This window comes from Doryrhamphus excisus, chromosome 5, assembly GCF_030265055.1.
Source record: "Doryrhamphus excisus isolate RoL2022-K1 chromosome 5, RoL_Dexc_1.0, whole genome shotgun sequence".
NCBI lineage: Eukaryota > Metazoa > Chordata > Actinopteri > Syngnathiformes > Syngnathidae > Doryrhamphus > Doryrhamphus excisus.
Window position 1 is genome coordinate 22,569,929 of NC_080470.1, and position 20,725 is coordinate 22,590,653.

At 40.8% G+C, this 20,725-nt stretch overlaps 1 protein-coding gene and 2 long non-coding RNA genes across 4 annotated transcripts in view; 1 reads left to right on the forward strand and 2 right to left on the reverse strand.

Moving 5' to 3' along the window:
• Positions 1-118: 118 nt before the first annotated feature.
• On the forward strand, positions 119-13,904 carry LOC131129372 (uncharacterized). The gene is made up of 3 exons (XR_009129831.1): positions 119-211; positions 4,928-5,056; positions 12,569-13,904. It is a non-coding gene; the product is annotated as an uncharacterized LOC131129372 (long non-coding RNA).
• On the reverse strand, positions 10,126-14,783 carry LOC131129373 (uncharacterized). The gene is made up of 5 exons (XR_009129832.1): positions 14,294-14,783; positions 14,122-14,166; positions 12,522-12,594; positions 12,302-12,438; positions 10,126-10,795 (listed from the first exon to the last, which is right to left on the reverse strand). It is a non-coding gene; the product is annotated as an uncharacterized LOC131129373 (long non-coding RNA).
• A 3,775-nt stretch (positions 14,784-18,558) lies between these two features.
• lpp (LIM domain containing preferred translocation partner in lipoma) overlaps positions 18,559-20,725 on the reverse strand; it is a 150,789-nt gene continuing 148,622 nt past the window's right edge. For both annotated transcript variants that reach the window (XM_058072881.1, XM_058072880.1), the window contains exons 10-11: positions 20,544-20,664; positions 18,559-19,933 (exon numbers count right to left, since the gene is read on the reverse strand). In XM_058072881.1, the coding sequence (XP_057928864.1) occupies positions 19,805-19,933; positions 20,544-20,664 (250 nt within the window). In that variant the 3' untranslated portion in view covers positions 18,559-19,804. The remainder of the gene's footprint in view (positions 19,934-20,543; positions 20,665-20,725) is intronic.

Consider the following 20,725-nt stretch of genomic DNA (forward strand, 5'->3'; position numbering starts at 1 on the left):
TCCGAATTAAAAGTTACAAAATGATTGATAAGAATATCCATTTGTTTTTCTTTAGTTTCCTGTTTATTTACACACATGCGCGCGCCTTATAAAAGCGTTTATGTGATGCTCCGAGTGTCCCTGACTGCATCTCGCGTTCTTGTAATGAGAATGAGGAAGTGTGGTTCCCAGGATGAACAGACCAGACGTGTATGAGTTGGAGATACATAAGGTATATTTCTTACCTTTACCAACTTGTAGGTGTAATTAAAGTTCCTGATGGTCATACAAGTGTAAAAAGAAACGAATGTGGAAGCTTTCGTTAATATATTTAACTTTTCCCTCATTCTTAGCCGTTTGTTTTGATACATCACACGGCGGACATGTTACCTCATAAGGTTCCTAGCTTGCCCTATAAAAGGCATTATAAAGGGACCTGGTTGTGGTTTTAGTGTACTTTCAGTCAGCTTCGACGTGCTTGAAGAAAGCGTGCGTCACATCACAGACAATAAGAAATCAAATCAGAGCACTTCTGAAATGTTGATGATGTCCCTGAGGCTGAAAGCTGGCAGCTTAAGCTTTCAAAAGTAAAAGACATTAGCCGAGTAATAATGCATTGCTTAAATCATCACAGCAGATGGGAGGAGGGGTGGGTTGGGGTGGGTTAGGGTGTTGATGGTGTAGCTTGCATTTCAGACCAGCCTTTGCCCCCAACGTTTCTTTCCCTGCGCCCCACATCGGAGCGTGCAAACTTGTTTTCCCCGCGGCGTGAAAGCTCCAGTGATCCTGTCGAGTTCAGCTGTGGTGCAAAAGCAGAGAGAGAGAGGGAGAGAGAGAGATGGTCCCACCACTGAGTGGCAGTGTTATTCCAGTCTTTACACATGTGGAACATTACAAGCTGGAAGATCTCACCAATCCAGATCATTGGTATTATTAGAAAACAATGTCCCGGGCTGGCTACCTGTCATTGTTTTATCACAGTGTCCAAACTTTTCCATTATTTATATACATTTTGCGCTTTGCTCTTTTCCCTCTTTGCTCTTTGCCATAATATTGTACTTAATTTCCAAAATTACAACTTTATTTTGTTTATTTTCTCATATTAGTACGATTTTCAAAAATGTTTCATCTCTATGCTACTAAAATCATTCATTCATTCATTTTCTACCGCTTTTTCCTCACAAGGGTCGCGGGGGTGCTGGAGCCTATCCCAGCTGTCTTTGGGCGAGAGGCGGGTTACACCCTAGACTGGTCGCCAGCCAATCACAAGGCACATATAGACAAACAACCATTCACACTCACATTCATACCTATGGACAATTTGGAGTCACTAATTAACCTAGCATGTTTTTGGAATGTGAAAACCGGAGTACCCGGAGAAAACCCACACATGCACGGGGAGAACATGCAAACTCCACACAGAGATGGCCGAGGGTGGAATTGAACCCTGGTCTCCTAGCTGTGAGGTCTGCGCGCTAACCACTCATCCGCCGTGCCGCCCGCTACTAAAATCACAAAAGTAAAATATTATCATTAGAATACTACTTTTTTTTCCCTTCAAATGTATAATAAAACTGGCTGCACGGTGAAAAAAAGTGGTTAGCATGCAGGCCACACAGCTAGGAGGCTCGAGTTCGATTCCACCCTCAGCCATCTCTGTGTGTTCTTCCCGTGCATGCATGGGTTTTCTCCGGGTCTTAGCTGTGGTACTGGAACAGCAAAACTCTTCAAAACACGTCTCATCCTCTGGCCTGGCTGTGTGAGAACTTAATCCTCTTCGCAAAAGTGTGCACTGTGTCAAAATAAGTGTTTCCCAATGATAGCATTGTAAGCTAGCTCATATTAACTAGTTTTCTCGTGTTGTAATGCACAGAAAAGGGAATGAAACATGTGTTCATGTTTCACATAAGGATTGGAAGTGATGGAATTCTAAAAAAGTGCAGTTCCCCTTTAAAAAAAACATATGAAAAATAAAGGCAGGCAGCAGATGGGAATAAAAAGTATCACAACTTTGATATTTTGTATAGATATGCTAACTTTCTTTGCTAACATTCTGATCACATTTCTTTATTTTGTATCTTAATATTTTTTGTTTAATATTTCCATAATATTTTGACTATATTCTAACATTACAACTTTTTCTGCAACCTAATTTTACAAAAAAAACTATTTTGTTGTTTTGTTTGTTTCTCATAATTTTATGACTTTATTCTTGAAAAATATATATATATTTGTTGTTTTTATTTTCTTGTTAAATTCTATTTCTACAATGGTCCCCAGGTCAGACTTTGGACACCTGTTGCTTAGTACCTTTCATTCATTGGCTTTGCTTACTTTTTAGGCCGTGCAAATCAGAGCATCCATTCTGCCTCTATGCGTAAGGCTGCAACAACTTTCAATTGTGTGACGTCTGCTTCCTGCTGTGGTAGCGGCCGTGTAACCATGGCGACACAGGATGCTGGAGAGTAAACACGGCAGTGTCTAATGTGTGCCTTTCCGAAATTTTACTTTCAACACAACAGCGAAGACGATGAACATTTAGTATCGACGACCATACCTCTGTACTTCCCTTGCATATGCTTGTAGGGCAGGGGTGTCTAAACTGTGACCCGGGACCATTTGCAGCCCACGGCTGTTGTTTTTAATGGCCCGTAGCACATTCGAAAACATAAAATTAATCAGGAGAAAAATTGCTTTAAGGCACATTCTAAAATACAATTAAACAGCAAAAATGGAAAACAGAGCATGAATAACAACAAAATATTAGGCGAATAAAAAGACTAAAAATGTAATGACAGAGAATAAATGCAGTTTCAGAATATTTTGGTTGGGTAAAAGTTAGAATATGACAATATTAAGGTCAAAATATTATGTGCATAAAGACATAATATTAAGCAAACTAAATATTTGTACATAATAAAAACTGTAAAACTGGAAAAACAAGCAAAGACGCGTGTCATAAGGAGAAAAGGTTAATTCATAATAATAATAATGTGCTTTGTCACTAATAACACAAAGACTAGATGTAGGCGATTCTTTATATTAAAAAAATGTCTCGCATTTCTTCATGGGCTGGATTTAAAAAATGTTGATTTTTGTTTAATATTTTGTTCTTTCCATTATGATCCTTTATAGCATCATAGACATTTGCTCATGTAGTCCTGTTTGTTTCTGTTGTTCTGTTATTGTCTTTGCAATTGTTTGTATTGTCCCCACACTCCTGTCTGTTTTTCATTTTTCTTCTTTTCTATCCCCTCCTGCTCCGGGCCAGCCGTTCCAAATTTACTTAACAACAAAACACCAAATGAAGCCAAATAATACATATAATAAAGCAAAATAATACTTTAGATAACAGGAAAGGTGTAGTGTACATTTTTCCCAGGTAGAGCAAATCTGTTTAGCATATAAGGGCATAATTATAAATATAAGAGCGTAATTACCAAGTGGCAGCAGACAGGGACACAGTAGCGTCCTCACAGAGTCTGACGCTCTTTTCTAACTTTATTCTCACCTGAACACGTCAACAGCAGTGAAACACCAAACACAGTATGTAGTCTATGTATGCCCAACTGGCAAAATACATCTGTATTCCTGATATGACTCCAGGTGACAAATATTCATAGAAAATTCCTGGTAATCTGGACTCTCTCATTGACAGCCACGTCTCAGCTTCAACAAAGCAAAGAACCCCCCCCGAAAAAAGAATGTCACTGTTGAGTTGAGGGCACAACGAGGCATATGCAGTGGCAATTGCCCAAGGCGGCGTTCTCTCAGGGGTGCCACATGGACTGGGGGTTGAGGGGGAGGATTCATTTGTGTGTATTTTTCAGGCTTCACACTATCACGGTTTTCCAAAAATATATTAATGAATAAATCATGCTGTTTGTTTGGTTGAATACAGCCTATTATTATTACCCCAAATATATGCACATTGAAGCAAATGTTACGTATTTGTTGCCTAAATGAAGCATTCTCAAGCATGAAAATATAAAAATGAACCAAAATACTAATATAAGGCATTCCAAAGTACTTTACACTGCATTTACTTTACTTTACTAGATGTGATGGAATAATGTTTCATTCATTTTCTACCGCTTTTTCCTCACGAGGGTCGTGGGGGTGCTGGAGCCTATCCCAGCTGTCTTTGGGCCAGAGGCAGGGTACACCCTGGACTGGTGGCCAGCCAATCACAGGGCACATATAAACAAACAACCATTCACACTCACATTCATACCTATGGACAATTTGGAGTCGCCAATTAACCTAGCATGTTTTTGGAATGTGGGAGGAAACCGCATGCAAACCCCACACAGACATGGCCGCGGATGGAATCGAACTCGAGTCTCCTAGCTGTGTAGCTTGCCTGCTAACCACTCCCCGGGCCATGTAGCCTGTGTGAGTCCCTTTTATGCCTTATTTTTTCAACGAAATTGGATAATAGGAGTGTAAATTTGCTAAATAACCCGCCACGGGGCCAAAGGAAGTTACAGTAGTTGCAGTAACAGACATTTTGGCACAAACAACCATGCCGTTATAGCAGCTGAGTAAACACTCACAGAAGAACAGAGGGTCATGGACTTGAACCACTATCGCAGTCATCAACACCATTGAAGCCGGATGCTCTCCAGGTGAAAGGAGCGTTCAAACGACAAGCTCCGCCTCTGAGTGCGACTTGACAGCTTTGTCATGCAATGCCTTCAGGACTACAGTGCATTTTCTGCTCCGCCGCGAAATCCCTTTCGCTCCACTGGCACTCTTCGGCCCGCTGAGTGCGCAGCCTCGTGTGATTTATCAAGCCTGATTGCGAGCACTAATTCACCGCTTCCCCACCGTCATTAAGGCCTGCCTAATTTCCACTGTCCATTTTCCTCTTCGCTTTGTTTTTTCATGTTTGCGTTTTCCGGCATATGCTTTTTGTGCCTGACAAAACTTTTCTGTTTGCAAGCAGGGTAAGGTGAATGTGCCTCTGATGTGCCTCCATCGCATCACCGCCCACAGTGTCACTTCCAAGCAGAGAGCACTCCCTTTTCAACGCGGGAAACTAATCGGAGAGGAGGGAAAAACGGTGGAAGATGAGGTATGAGCCACAGGCAGACCACTGAAATTTAGAACAGAAATGTTATAAAGACCCCCAGTTTATCAGTGCACCCTCTCAACACTGGCAGGAAGTTAGCATGCAGATAAAAACAAAAATGCACCTTCATTTCCACCTGAGTGTTTATTCAGTGCGGCTGGCGCAGCGTATCTTGTTTGCGAGAGAGGGATGCTCCACGGCTACTAAGAATAGCGCCGCTGACCCACTTTTTCAATTGGGCTCAGTGTTACTGTCGAAAAAGGAGAGATCATATGATAGCAAACCACAACACTCTCATGTGGTGGAGTGGAGTGCCGTGCTGGGGTTACCTCAGCAGACTTGCAGAAACTCCCCCAAAAGTGGTACAACGAGGGGGGGAAAAAAAATAAAAATATATTTTTTAAAAATGTTAAGTTTAAGGGGTTTGCCTCTGAACTTTTCAAACCAAACCTTGCGATCATCCATCCATCCTAATACCGCTTATCCTCACAAGGGTTGCGGGTATGCTGGCGCCTATCCCAGCTGACTTGGGGCGACAGGCGGGGTACACTCTGGACCGGTCACCAACCAATCACACTCACGTGTGGGATGGATGAAACCGGACTACCCGGAGAAAACTCACACTCGAATCCAGATCTACCCGATCTCCTGATCTCCTTTTACCAAGAAGATGCTAACTAAAGAATATCTATTCCAGCAATGCCCATGAAGGGCCACTAGTTCTACTTTATTGTATGTTTATTCAAATAATAATAAAGACCACTTGAAAAATTGCAAGAATGTACATTTTGCACTATTGGATCTTATGGAGGTTTTGGCACTGGAGGTTTATTTATGTAAAGCTTCAAAATGCAAAATGAAAGTGAAATGGGATGATCAAAAGTTCAAGACCCTAGCTCAAAAACCCCTGTAACGCCCCTACACAAACTGAAGCTCCATTGCCCCATAAAAATATATTCATAAATGATGCAGTTTTGTGGTTAAAAATTGCCTATTACTCGTAAAGAATTATGCATATTTATTGGATGAGACACACAAGCACCAGACTTGATCAGCTACTGTTGCGGCCATAACCCACGCAAAGCAAAAACTCAACCCTGAACCCCCGATTCCAAAAAGGGAACACATTTACAACAACACATGAGCATGAGTCTTATTTATGTCTTATTTACTCCTATTATGTGTACTATATTGGGTCATAGGAGTGTAACAGTGATTATAGGGGTGTTATTTCACATCTAGAGGGCTCTAATAATGTTCAAAAGTGTATTTTGAAGGTTGTAAACTACCCAAGAATCCTACTTTACACTGTTGCTTCTGAAACCAACTGACCGCCATAGACGAGGCATTACTGTAGTAATAATAATACAGTACATTATTGTAGGTTGTTTTTATGAAATCAGCTGGACGCTCACCACTTTTTTCATAAAAACTATATCAGAAGGTTGCCTACAGCCGCAGCTGGTTGTGCTAATGTTTTATGATGCAGGGGCTATTAGAGACCCGGTGATTATGTGCTTTTCTAGCCCACAGTTAAACGAATAGAGGTGTTTGACCTTTTATGAAGTTTTAGGATGATACACAGCCTAAGTGATTTAGATGAAATCCTACATTAGCATGTTTTCTTGTGGTTTTTTTTTGGTTGGGTGTGCACACACGCTTCCCAAAGCATCCGGCCCCCGGCCCACGATTATGGAGGAGATAAGGGATGTCAAAGCCACAGCATTCAAAGCTCCCAAGCTGCACGCACATTTTTATTTTTACCTCCAGACTTCCTCGCCAGCCATCTGCTCGAGCGCTTAAAGAACACTGCACTCGCTTGCTCTCGCCAGCCGGGGAGCGGAGGCGAGCCGGTCCACTTGACGAAGCGCTGTCGAGTAACAGGAGTCCAAGTAAAGATCTGCTTGGGAGGGAAAGAACATGGGGTGAAGGATGGGACTTCCTGTTGTCGTTGGGATGCAAGGAGACTTGTTGACTCTAATCTGGGGTGGCCTGCAGCTCGGGATGGGCGATATATCAACATTTTAAAAATGGCAATATTTTTTTTAGGCATTATATAAAAAACAAGCAAATTGTTCATATCGATAAAGACTGGTTTTGATGTGGAGGTCTCATTTTTCAAGATGGTACTGCCCGATTGCAAGGTAGTTACGGAAGCTCTGTATCTTTTGCTGCCTTTTTACTGTTTAATAGTGCTTTATTTATTTATTACTTTCTTATTGTTTTTGTGCCATGCCCACCCCTTAAGCAAGTGTGCAGCTATGGATATTTATCTTGTTACATTTGTAGCTTGCCGCTTGCTCCATTGTTTACAAGGTTTACTGACGCTTAACCTCACTAGGGTCGAATGCTGGAGCCTATCCCAGCTGTCTTTTGGTGAGAGGTGGAGTACACCCTGGACTGGTGGCCAGCCAATCACAGGGCACATATAGACAAACAACCATTCACACTCACATTCATACCTATGGAAACTGGAGAACCCGGAGAAAACACGCACAGGGAAATTGAAATTGAAACGTGAAATAAAATAATTCATTCATTCATTCATTTTCTACTGCTTTTCCTCATGAGGGTCACGGGGGTGCTGGAGCCTATCCCAGCTGTCTTCGGGCGAGAGGCGGGGTACACACCCTGGATTGGTCGCCAGGCAATCACAGGGCACATATAGACAAACAACCATTCACACTCACATTCATACCTATGGACAATTTGGAGTCGCCAATTAACCTAGCATGTTTTTAGAATGTGGAGGAAACCGGAGTACCCGGAGAAAACCCACGCATGCACAGGGAGAACATGCAAACTCCACACAGAGATGGTCAAGGGTGGAATGAAGACTAAAGTCAAAATATGACTGGAATAAAGTCATAATTACAAGAACATTTACAATAAAGTTGGAAAAATTAAATAATCCAACAGCAGAAATGTTTAAAAAAAATTTTTTGATTCCAATAAAGTCACAGGGCAGCATAGCACGCCGAGTGGCTAGCACGGAGGCCTCACAGCTAGAAGACCCGAGTTCAATTCCACCCTTCACCATCTCTGTGTGGAGTTTGCATGTTCTTCCCGTGCTTGCAAAAGTTGCAATTTTACGAGAATAAATATAATAGGACAGAGTTGAATTAATAAAGAAAGAAAACAAAATAAAGTTTTCATTTTTCAACAAATTAGGTTGGGAAAAAAGTTATAATATTAGGGTAATAAAGTCATAATATGAACAGCAGGAAATTCGTAAGATTATTTACGAAGAATGTTGCAATATTCGGAAAAAAACTGACAAAAATGGGCAAAAAAGGCAAAAAGTGAAGTTGATAGTAATAATGTGCTTTTTCAGCAATAACAAAGCTAAGATGTAGTTTTTTCTTGAAATATATAATGTATAATGTGTTGCTTTACAAAATATCAAAGTGGCAAAAATACATCCTTTCATTTTTCAGTACGTGGCACTCGCCGGAAAAAGAGCTCTAATCATCTGCGAAGGCGTTCCGCACAAAAAGGTCAGCGATGGCCGTTAAGTCGCGGCGTTATCGTTCTTATTCACACACAAGCTCATATCCTTTAAGTTCATTTCACCCAAAGAATGTTATCAGGTTTCAACTCCTCATCCAAAGTCTCGTCTTTCTGCTCATAATTGGCTTTTTTTGTTCCTTTTTTTTTCAGACAGAGGGGAAAAAAAGAGACAAGTACTTCCCTCCAGACTTTCCCTGCCATTTTTTTGTTTTGTTTTTTTAGAGAAGGCCTCTAAAAAGACTCCATTGTTGTTCCCTGCGTTTCCTGTTTATTTCTATTTACGGCGCTTAATACAATTATTCCCAGGCGTGACCTATTTAAGCGGTTCACGCGAGGAGCCTTTGGCAATCAGCGGCGCTACAAAGTTAGCATGTTGATGGATGTGCGCGTGCGAGAGCGTAGGTGGAGGTTCAGAGGCCGCTTGTTTGTCTTCATTTAAGTCTTTTTTCCGTTGCCATAGGAGCGTTCCTCTTTCTTTGCTCCTGACGTCAAATTGCAGCACTTTGGGGAGTGCGACGAGAAGGCATCGGGGGAGTCGTCCAGGATTTTAAACTCATCGTCTTTGTCACTGTCGCTTCCATTAGATGATGTTTAGCTCAGGGCGCCGCTCTCGTATCGCTGGAGTCCAACCTGGGCTGACTAGTCTGATCATTTACCACGGCGATCACATGATCGTTCAGATTAATTATCGGCTTGTCAACTCAGACAAAGATGGAAAAAGACTTAAAAGCGGCGGATCTCAAACGGTGTATTCAACATTCAGCATTTGTGTCCCCACACATATTTTCTTAGTTGATTCATCTGAAGCTAATTGAGTACCCAAAGTGCAGCCTTGGGACCATTTGCGGACTGCGGCTATTTTTTAACTCATTCAATTCCAAAGAAGTAGTTCTATGTATTATATACGGTTGTTTTAGCGTGAGAGGCGAAATGAGGTGCTGATGCAACTCCTCACAAATGGTTGAGCCTTGAGAGCAATTTAAAAAAATAATAAAAATAGCCACCAGGTGGCAGAGATCTATCATTAGAGGAAGGAGAAAGCCACATGACAGGAAAAGGAAGCCCTTGCATAAAGGCAGCTGTCACAAAAACTAAAAATATATAAGTAAAAGATGTGCTTGAAATGTATATTTTCACAAAAAGTTGGCTTTCTCCCTCATTTAGTGAGGAACTGCTTTTTTCGGAAACTTACCTATGTTCCACTGCTGATTACTAAAGAACGGAAAAAGGAAGAAACAAACTTTTTTTTTCTGATGAAAGACAGGAGTCTAATCTTTCTTTTGGTAGGTTCCATGTTTATATAGCCATAGAACACAATATGCTGTGTGACTTAAAAGATCTGCCAAAATCGTCTACAATAGCTTCTACTGAAGGGGTTGTTTTTTGGAAAATGGCTGTTAATTGGCCCGCAGCACATTTTAATACTATAATTTAACAAGAAAACAACAAAAAACAAACTGCAAAAATGTCATAATAGTCATTTTACAAGAATGAAGTCAAAATATTAAGAGGAAAAAGTTGTAATCTTCTGCGCAAAAGTCACAATTTTAGAGTGTGATATTTTGAGAACCACAATGTTGAAACATAAAAGAAAAAATATGTTTTTTTAAAGTCATAATATCATGAGAAACATACAAAACACAATAAAGTTGTAATTTTTGCAAAAATATGTTATGTTATGAGAAAATAAATAAATACTGTTACATTTTACAAGAATGTTGAGGTCTGACCTAGATGCTAGACAGACCTGGAAGACCCAAACAAGTAGTGAGGGTGTTATTTAAAATGACTATAGATATTCCAATTTTTTCTGCTTTTGTTTTGTTTAGAATGTATTTTGACATTATTCTCATTAAATTACAGCTGTGTATTCCTTTTTTAAAATGTGTTTTAAACCTGTATTTTCACATATTTCTAAATGATAACAGACTTAGGCGTATTTTTAGAAGGAAAAAAAAAATTTTCGACCAAAAGTCCGCAAACTTGCAGGGCTGTCATCACCCAGTCACAAATGAATTAGCGTCCATTCTTGACTCCATCTTGGCGAGAATACTCTCAACTTGTCTTCTTTCCACACTTGGTACCCGACATTGAGCAGTACCAGTCACTGGCTCCTCCTGCTGGCTGGTGGTAGCCATTACAATCATTTTCAGCTTTATTTTGTGAGAATTTTAAAAATTGGTTGCCCAGGTCTGAGTAGAATTGCTGTGGAAGAGGAAGGCCAGCGCTGGACTAGAAGGGGGATGAAATAGGAGGGTGCTGACACGGAGTGTGGGCAGGCAGCATATGTGAAATCAGTGTGAGGATGTAGTCCACCATTAATGTTTGCGTGAACAGCAGCAGAACATGCCGCTGCCATGTCAAGTGTTTGCCAGTCAAAGGCTGGCACGTAGGAGAGCTGACAGCTACACGGTACAATGCATTACTATTTCAGCCGCTGCAGCCGCTTCCGTGCCGCTCCAGTCATCGCTTACTCCTCGCTCTTAATTCTTAATGATTTCTTCAAATGCAAGCGGGTATCATTCACACTTTGCCTGCCAAGGTGCCACATTCCGAGATGTAAATCCCAGGCTAACCCGCAAATTAGGCCCCTGCTGGCTCAGTGCGTGCGTGTGTTCGGTTGCGTGAACGCCAGCGTGCCGCACAAACCTGAACCGCAGACGCCATCTGCAAAACGCCTTCAAATGGTGTACTCGTGAATCATTCATGAGTGGTACGTTGAAGACATGCGAGACACGCGTGGTCGGCGAGCGACGAGGAGGCTAATGCTAAAAACACGGAAAGCGCGATTATCCTCAAAAGTGCTTATGAAAGTTTAACGGGAGAGATGTTTGATCGCAGACACGAGGCACAAAAGAAGTTAAACTCCACGACACAATACTTCCCTAGCACACAACGGCAGCTAGCACTAGCCAACAACAATAGGCAGCATTAGCCCACAATAAACAACAATAGCCAACAACAATAGGCAGCATTAGCTCACAACAAACAAAAATAGCTAGCATTAGCCCACAACAAACAATAGCTAGCAATAGCCAACAATAATATCCAGCATTAGCCCACAACAAATAACAAACAACAATAGCTAGCAATAGCCAACATCAATAACCAGCATTAGCCCACAACAAATAACAAACAACAATAGTTAGCACTAGCCAACAACAATAGGCAGTATTAGCCCACAACAAACAACAATAGCCAACAAAAATAGCTAGCATTAGCCCACAACAAACAATAGCTAGCAATAGCCAACAATAATATCCAGCATTAGCCCACAACAAATAACAAACAACAATAGCTAGCAATATCCAACATCAATAACCAGCATTAGCCCACAACAAATAACAAACAACAATAGCTAGCACTAGCCAACAACAATAGGCAGTATTAGCCCACAACAAACAACAATAGCCAACAACAATAGGCAGCATTAGCTCACAACAAACAAAAATATCTAGCATTAGCTCACAACAAACAATAGCTAGCAATAGCCAACATCAATAACCAGCATTAGCCCACAACAAATAACAAACAACAATAGCTAGCAATAGCCAACAGAAGTCAACAATAAATCTTTTTGGTTTATATAAAAAGACTCATTACTCCAAATAACTTCCTGTCTGATTTACATATGTGGTTCACACTTCCTGTATGCTTCCTTTCTACTTCAATTACTCCTAAGCACATTATTCCTAAGTACATCCTGCCTGATTAATGTGGTTCCTAAGCACTTTTTACCTGGTTTTTCATCATTCCTAAGCACTTCCTGTCGTCTTCAGCTGACGTCAAGGTACTTCCTTTTGACTTCATGTTGCTCCTCAGCACTTCCTGTTTTGTTCACGTTGGCTGCAAGGCGGGACCGCAGCAGTCGGGTGCTGAGAAAGGTTTAGTCCAGATGTTAGCATTGAATCCAATGGACAACATGAATGGACGGAGCCATGCCAGTCGCATACACAACCTGTTTACGTTGCACCGCTAATCCAGCAAATCCCTTCTTCCTTGCAGAATCTCCTTAATCACAGCCGCTTGATCTGCAAATCAAACAGCCGGCGTGAATAAGACGAGACCTGGGTGAGCCCACACAACCAGGAAGAGGACCTTTGCTTCTATTTCTATTTATGTTATATCTGTTATATATCATATTATTATATCCTATACTATATAATTCATTTTAAATATGAAGCTTAGTTGATGATCCGGATTACTTTTTATATTTTCTGAGATAGTCATATTTTTATAAAGTAAAAAAAAATAAAGACTAGTCGATATACCGATAAATTAAGATTTTCTTCTTTCACAAACAAACTGAAAAATTAAATAAAGATTCATCTATTAACTGACTTTTTTGCATTATCTGACACCTAAAATTTACTGATTTAAAAATCTTATTCAAGTTGATTGAGCAGCCAATTAGCGGTGCGCTGACGCCAAGGTGCACAAGTTGAGGCATGTTTCTTTGCGACGGACGCCAAATAGGCGGAGTTGGCTGAGTTTGTTAGCAAAAGAGCGATGGGGGAGGAAAGACTGAATAATTCATCATTCTTGTCTTTGTTGTCCTTCCAAAAATGTTTTTTAAGGTATTTGTGGCTCTACTTCCTAGAAGTGATGAATTATAGTCGACTTTGGCAGTTATATTTCTAATAACAGAGTAACTAATAGAGGTGCTAACAGTGGCTAATGGAGTCGCTAAAACAGTGACTATTAAAGGAGCTATGGCGGTATCTCACAAAGTGGCTAAGAGAGGAGCTAACAGAGGCTAATGGAGTTGCTAGCAGTCGATAATAGAGAAGCTAACAGTGCCTAACAGTGGCTACACGAGGAGCTAAGGCGGTAGCTACCAATTTCTAATGAAGTAGCTAAAGTAGATTGACATAGTGGGTAATAAAGTAGTCAGCAGATGAGAAAAAAATAAAATTGGAGGGTGTTGGCACAAACAAGCAAAATACGGGCTAAAAGATGGAAATACAGATACTTATGGTATCCCCTTGAATTTTCAACTGCTCTCAAAATCTGATTTATTCACATAAACTGTGAATTGTTTATGTGATGCATTCTATTGTAACCTGATGCATGTTGAAATAAAATTAAACTAATAAATAAAATTACCATATTTTCTTCCCCAAGAAGGTTAAAATAGGACAAAATATTAGACAAATTACGAAAGAAGACAAAAATACAATAGTTTTTCAGGAAAATTGTAGGGTTTTGAATATGAACAGCGGCGAATGTAGGTGATAGACAAGCTAACAGAGTGGCTAATATAATAGCAAATATACCTGCTAACAGTAGCTAGTATAAATGTTCAATAGAATGGCTAATAAGAGTTTAATAGAATCATTTTCCAAAAACAGGATGTAAATAAGCTAGTTTATTCGACTCATAAACAGTAAACTTAAATGCTAAACTTATTAGGAACAATTGAATAAGAAATTATGACAGGAAAGGTAGCTCTGAAGAGAATAAAACTTGACGAAAGTGAGCATGCACGTTGTCTACAAAGACATTTAGGAATGTTGTCACAGCATCTTAAACTGTTGAAGACATAAAAGAATGTTTACATCTTAATGTCCTCCACTGTCAAGGAAGACATCATTCCCATCATTCTGCGTGAGAACAGGAAAAAAAAGGCAGGTTTAGTTCTTCTTTCTCTGTGCTAACGTTAGCCTTAAAGGTCGGGAGGTGACAGCTGAAAGTAAGAAAGTAAGCCTTCAATCATGAGAACCGCCTTACCTTTCCATGGAGCCCCGCCAGCGCTCCCAAAGTAAGTCGCTAAAGTCCGAGGACTTAGCGCGTCTCTCTTGTGCTGCATTTTAATAAGACATCATTCGCACTTTAGACGAGAGCGCATGCAGGGTCATACAAAGGTCAAGCACATCATACTTTTCACCAGAACATTTAAACTAGTTGCCGCTAACAGTTGGTGTATATCATAGCAACTCTGACTGCCACAATGTCAACTATTACAAACTCAAAATAAAAAGATAAATTTAACACGCTGGGAAAAGCTATTGTGTATAATCAATGCTAAAATGCTAACTATACTCTGATTGAAAAAGCTAATGTGCTAACTATGATCTCAGTAAAAAAGCTAACATACCAACCATGAACTAAGTGAAAAAGCTAACATATGCTCAAAGAGGAAGCGCTAACTAACAAGCTAACTATGCACTGATTGAGAAGGCTAATATGCTAGCTGTTATCGAAGGGGAAAAGCTGACATGCTAACTATGATCTAAAACTAACATGCTCATATTATAGCTTGTAACATTCTAGCTTTTTATTTTGACACAAAAAATGGCTTTTTGGTTGCAGAAAACTTTAGAATGTAACAATAATGTCAAAAATATTAATTACAGGAAGAAAATTTACAAGAATAATGTTGAAATAAAAAAACAGCAGAAATGGAAAACACAGTCATTTTCTAAGAATAAAGTCTAAATAGTAAGAGGAAGAATTATTAATAAATTATTATTGTTATTATTAATAATGATGATCATTATTAAGTTATATTCTTACAAGAAAAAATTACCAGAATAAACTCTTATGCGAGAAAATAATGTAGTGATAGTAGCAAAACATTGGAGGAGTATTAAATGAAAAAAAAATGTATTTTTATGTAATATTATGAGAAAGAAAACAAAATAAAGTCATTTTGGAAAATTACAATATCATGGCAATATAGTCGTAATATTATGAGAAAAAATTTAATTATTCATGAAAAAGTTGAATTATTTAGAACATTTAAAAAAAAGACAACAGCAAAAATTGTCTTTTGATCTTTCCCCTCTCCTGTATCGTTCCTGCTTTGCCTCTATGTGTTGTTAGTCCTGTCTCATACTTTTAAGAGCCTCTCTCTACAATGCTCTTTAAATCTAAAAAAATCATAGAATTGATCGACTGGTCTCTCCACGCAATTGACAAAGATCTTCTTTACGAGAAGCCCGCGTCTGCCCTGACGGAACGGTCACGATGGGTAAATGATGGACCGTTGCATAGGGGAAGTGGAAGGTCACGTGCCTGACGATTCCCCTTTTCATGGAGGTCATCGAAGACGTCTACCTATTCGGAAACATAAACAGGTCTGGTGCTGTTTGAATGATGCACTGCCCTGGTGTATCACAGAATTGGACGGAAGCAGTGGTTCAACACCCACCAACAGCTGTCTGTCATGATTGATATGGTTGGTAAAATCGTTAGCACTCGGACTGTGACTATGAATCACAACAAGGATACCATCTTGGAGAGGCTTTTGGCTTTGCAAAGGCAGACGGATCGATTGAGAGACCAGAATGGACTAACTACTGCATTGTGGCTACTCACATTAACCCAAACAAACTACTTACTACTCTGTATTTTGGGTGTTGTGACAACATTCATTCATTCATTTTCTACCGCTTTTTCCTCACGAGGGTCGCGGGGGGTGCTGGAGCCTATCCCAGCTGTCTTCGGGCGTAAGGCGGGGTACACCCTGGACTGGTCGCCAGCCAATCACAGGGCACATATAGACAAACAACCATTTACACTCACATTCACCCCTATGGACAATTTGGAGTGGCCAATTAACCTAGCATGTTTTTGGAATGTGGGAGGAAACCGGAGTACCCGGAGAAAACCCACGCATGCACGGGGAGAACATGCAAACTCCACACAGAGATGCCCGAGGGTGGGATTGAACCCTGGTCTCCTAGCTGTGAGGTCTGCGCGCTAACCCCTAGACCACCGTGCCGCCCGTTGTGACAACAACTTCTCCCAAAGATTGCTGCAGCGGGACGCTCTGACCCTATAATATTTCTTCATGGACATCCGCCGCTATACCCCCCCCCCCCCCCCCCCAATCCACCCCCCAGCTTGTGCCGTAATTGGCTGCAGGCCGCGCTGGGATCTCGACCTTCCCGTTCATGTTGGTAAAAATGGGCTTACTTGTGCAAATGTATGCTGAGGTTTTTTAACAGTCCTACACTCTGCTCCTTTGTAGGAGCTCAGTTTGGAATTGTATTTTCCCCCTCCTCTCCTCTTGTTGTTCCCGTTCCTCCTGTCCTGTCCAGCCCTTCCCTTACTATATAGTATGTTGGATATGTATGGGCGGATGAAAAGGAAATCTGAAATTTCCCCTTGTGGGACTAATAAAAGCATATCATATCGGGGGGTGCTGGAGCCTATTCCAGCTGTCTTCGGGCGAGAGGCGGGGTACACCCTGGACTGGTCACCAGCCAATCACAGGGCACATATAGACAAACAACCATTCACACTCACATTCATACCTATGGACAATTTGGAGTGGCCAATTAACCTAGCATGTTTTTGGAATGTGGGAGGAAACCGGAGTACGCGGAGAAAACCCACGCATGCACGGGGAGAACATGCAAACTCCACACAGAGATGACCGAGGGTGGATTTGAACCCTGGTCCTCCTAGCTGTGAGGTCTGCGCGCTAACCACTCGACCGCCGTGCCGCCTCGACATAAGTTACTTTACAAAATATCAAATTTGCATCCTTGGATTTGTGGCGATGTGGCCCCTGGTGGGTAAACATTTGGACACCCATGTTGAAACGTTTTAACAAGCAGAGCAAATATGAATGGCTGAAAGGCGACGCATTCATTAATCAATGTGAAACACACACAAGTACACAACGAGTATACAACAAGGTGTAGTGAGGCAACAGTGACTCAATGCTTACATCACTGCTTTGACTCAGGGAGACACGCACACACAGAGAAAGAAATGAATGCAAATGTGGTGAGTTGAAGTCAGCAATAAGAGTGTGCATTGTAATGTGATGTAAATATGACAGCTTGATTTAAACATTAGGATGATCGCCGACCTTCTTGCTTCCTGCTAAATAATTCAGGACATCATCAGGCGTATTACAACAAGACGTTTCAAGAGGACAAGACAAAAAAACCAAAAAGAAAAAAAAGCCCGCAGAGAGTCATGGCGGGACATTTATGCAGAGGAGCAGCGTGTTGGCCGGGGGGCCCATCACTCATCAATTTGTTTGTAAACAACAGATTTATGCACACTAAAGCAAGTCAGCGCTGCAGGCGGGCACGCACACAAACAAGCACACATACAAACACACACTCACTCGTGCACTCGGGCCTCCGGCGTGTTGAGCGAAGGAAAAAAAAAAAATGACCAGGAAATGCGCACCATGCTCGCACGCAAACATCTTCAGTTTAGCAGCACACATAAACCAAAGACCAACGCACAAAAACAAATAGAAAATAGGCAATTTAAGGTTCCATATTGGAGTATTTTATATGCCAGGGGTAGCACAATAGTCATGTGGAATTGAGACACTTTAAACGTGCTTTTAGTAATTTACTGTATGTCTGCGTGTAGCTTTAATGCTAATGAGCTTAGTTTTTGGGCATGTGTCTCCTATAAACATAGTGTGGACTCTGCACTGTACAACATAATAGATGCCATATATCACATGCAACAACGTCACGTTAACGATCGTTAGCAACACTAGCATAACCATCTGATGCTAACGTGCTAACATTACATTTTAACATTTTAACATCCTAGGTACAGTTGCAAAGTGGTTTTCATTTAAAGTAACCCTGACAAAAAGCCATTATTCTTAATTAAGATTCGAAAGACGCACAAAACGTCAAAATTTATAACAAAATACGTCTCACATGCGTCACCAGTCACGCTTCTAAAGTGTGACATTTTGCTAGCTTGTAAATAATCACAGTTGGAACCTCAAACATCAAATACCACTGAGAAGTTTTTTCATAAATATACATCTTTGATGTCTATTATTATTATGACAAACAAATGAAGTTAGCAACTCTAGCATAGCAATGTGAGCTAAAGTGCCAACGTTACACTTTAACATCACACTCGGTTAGCATATTCGCTGAAGAAAAACTAAATGATCAAAATTAAAGCTCCCACGTCGGATAGCTGGCATAGTTCCATTTTAAGATGTGTAGCAAAGCCTGTCTTTGACGAAAACGTCAAAAAAAGCCAAAGCCACGTGATGCATTTGCAAAGTTGTTTTTATTGAAAGAAGTAAACCAAACAAAAATCAAAACCAGATGTTTCACTTTTCAAAGCGTCAGCGTCAGGCGGCCATTTTGTTTGTTTACTTTGGTCAAAGAAAGCACCAAGTTTGTTCGGCAAAGGCACTTGAATGTGCAAAGACTGGCGGCTAATAATATCATTTAAAGAAGGAAAAAAACTCATTAACCTTTTTTTTTTTTTTTACAATATAATTACTTTCTTGATGCTTTTAGCAGAGTAATTCATATTATCATATTATCTGATAATGACATGCCAGTATCATATATAAAATATATCTAATTTAAAGACAGCTAAACAAGCTAATAGTCTCGTCTCAAGTAAACACACAATTTTTTTCTGTTGCAAAACTTAGTTATACCGCATTTTTATGAGTATATTTTTTTCAGCGTGACATACTGACAAAAAACAAAAACAAAAAAAACATGTGATGCCATCCTGGTAACAAAACTCTCCGGCATCGTTGATTGATTATATGTTATTTTCCTTTCACATTAACATTAAAAATGCGTGGCTAACTAGCGACGGCTAACATCATTTTGCGAGCCCAAACAAGTCTCGCGGTCCCTTTGACACCCATCAAAACAAAACATTAAAAGTCGACCAAAAATACTGAAGACGGAGCACAAAAGGTCGACGCGTACCAACAGCTTTAGCGCTAAGCGGTAAGGACAGCTAACATATTTCCTTAAGCAGTAAAATGTCTTTTAAAGTGTCAATGCAATTAAAGTTTGAAAAAAAAAATTGCATAGCCATCTCATACGTACGCGTCAGCCTTTGCACGACGCTAGTTAGTTGCGTTAAAGTGGAATAAAGAAGTTGCATAATATTAATCAATGATGAGGCGCTAATGCTATAGCATGATGCTAATGGATAACTTGAATATTTACGATGTTCAGAAACAATGAATTGTTGGAATTGTCACACGTTAAGTTAAAGCAATTTGAGGCGAATTTATTGCTATTGAGAAAAGATGGCAGCCATTCACTTGGTGGCTTAGCCTAGCCTAGCATGAAGAACGGAAGAGATGCCTAATTGTGCTAAGCTAGCTTACTGTAGCGAGCGATGAAGCGATGCTAAGCGTAAAAAAAAACCCATCTCACAGCTGAATGTTCATCGGTGAGATGAAGAGCTAGCTAGCGTGCAAGCGAGCGTAGGGACATAAGCGCGTGGGCATTGGTCGGTCACAGTGGTGGGCGGGGTCGTTCAGAGGTCAGTGGTGGCCTTGGCGGTCAGCGCCTGGATGCGTCCCGTGTTGCAGTTCTTGCAGAGGACGTGTCCATCCAGAGGGTAGCAGCCCTGATTGTCGCCCTCCGACAGCAAAGAACCGCAATCCTGCAGCACACAAACGCAACATCAGCTCGTACACGACATCCTCACCAATACCGTTACCTCCAATGTCAGCAGCCTCGTCTCACTCAGTGTACCAATAATGTACCATACATACATCATATTTCATGTATCGCTAATCCACCAGGTTTACATCATATGTTCATATTTACATATTTATGTATGAAACAGGCTGTGTTCCAGTGTAGGTTGATGTGAGTAATTGAGTGTTAGTTGAAATGTCAGCATTGAGTTTTGCCCAATAGTTTTAGTGCTTGGGTTTCTAATGTGTGTCACTGTGGCGCTGACGGCTAAAAATCACATGACTCAGTCTGATTCACGCCCCGCACTCGCATGCACACACACACACACACGCACATCCTAGGTACGGATGCTGCATTCAAGGCTGCAACGCTGCAGGAAATAGGATAATAATAAATGTATTCGAATTGTTATGACATAAATTGTAAATGACCAGTCCAGGGTGTACCCCGCCTCTCAAACCGTGACCCTAATGAGGACAACTGGAAACATGGTATGAAAATGAATGTATTAGCAATAGCATAGCATTTTGCACCCACGGCTGCTAATAATCATGAGCCTCATAGCCACCCACCTCACAGCGGTAACACTGCACATGGAAGTCCCGGTCCAGCGCCACGATGCGGACCGTCTCCTCCTGGCCTGGGGCCGGCATGATGGGCTCTGAGCACATGCAGCAGCGGGGGGCAAACTTCCTGTCAAAACCCCCCAAACAAACAAAGCTAGCATCATCAGACAAAAACACCATGATATACA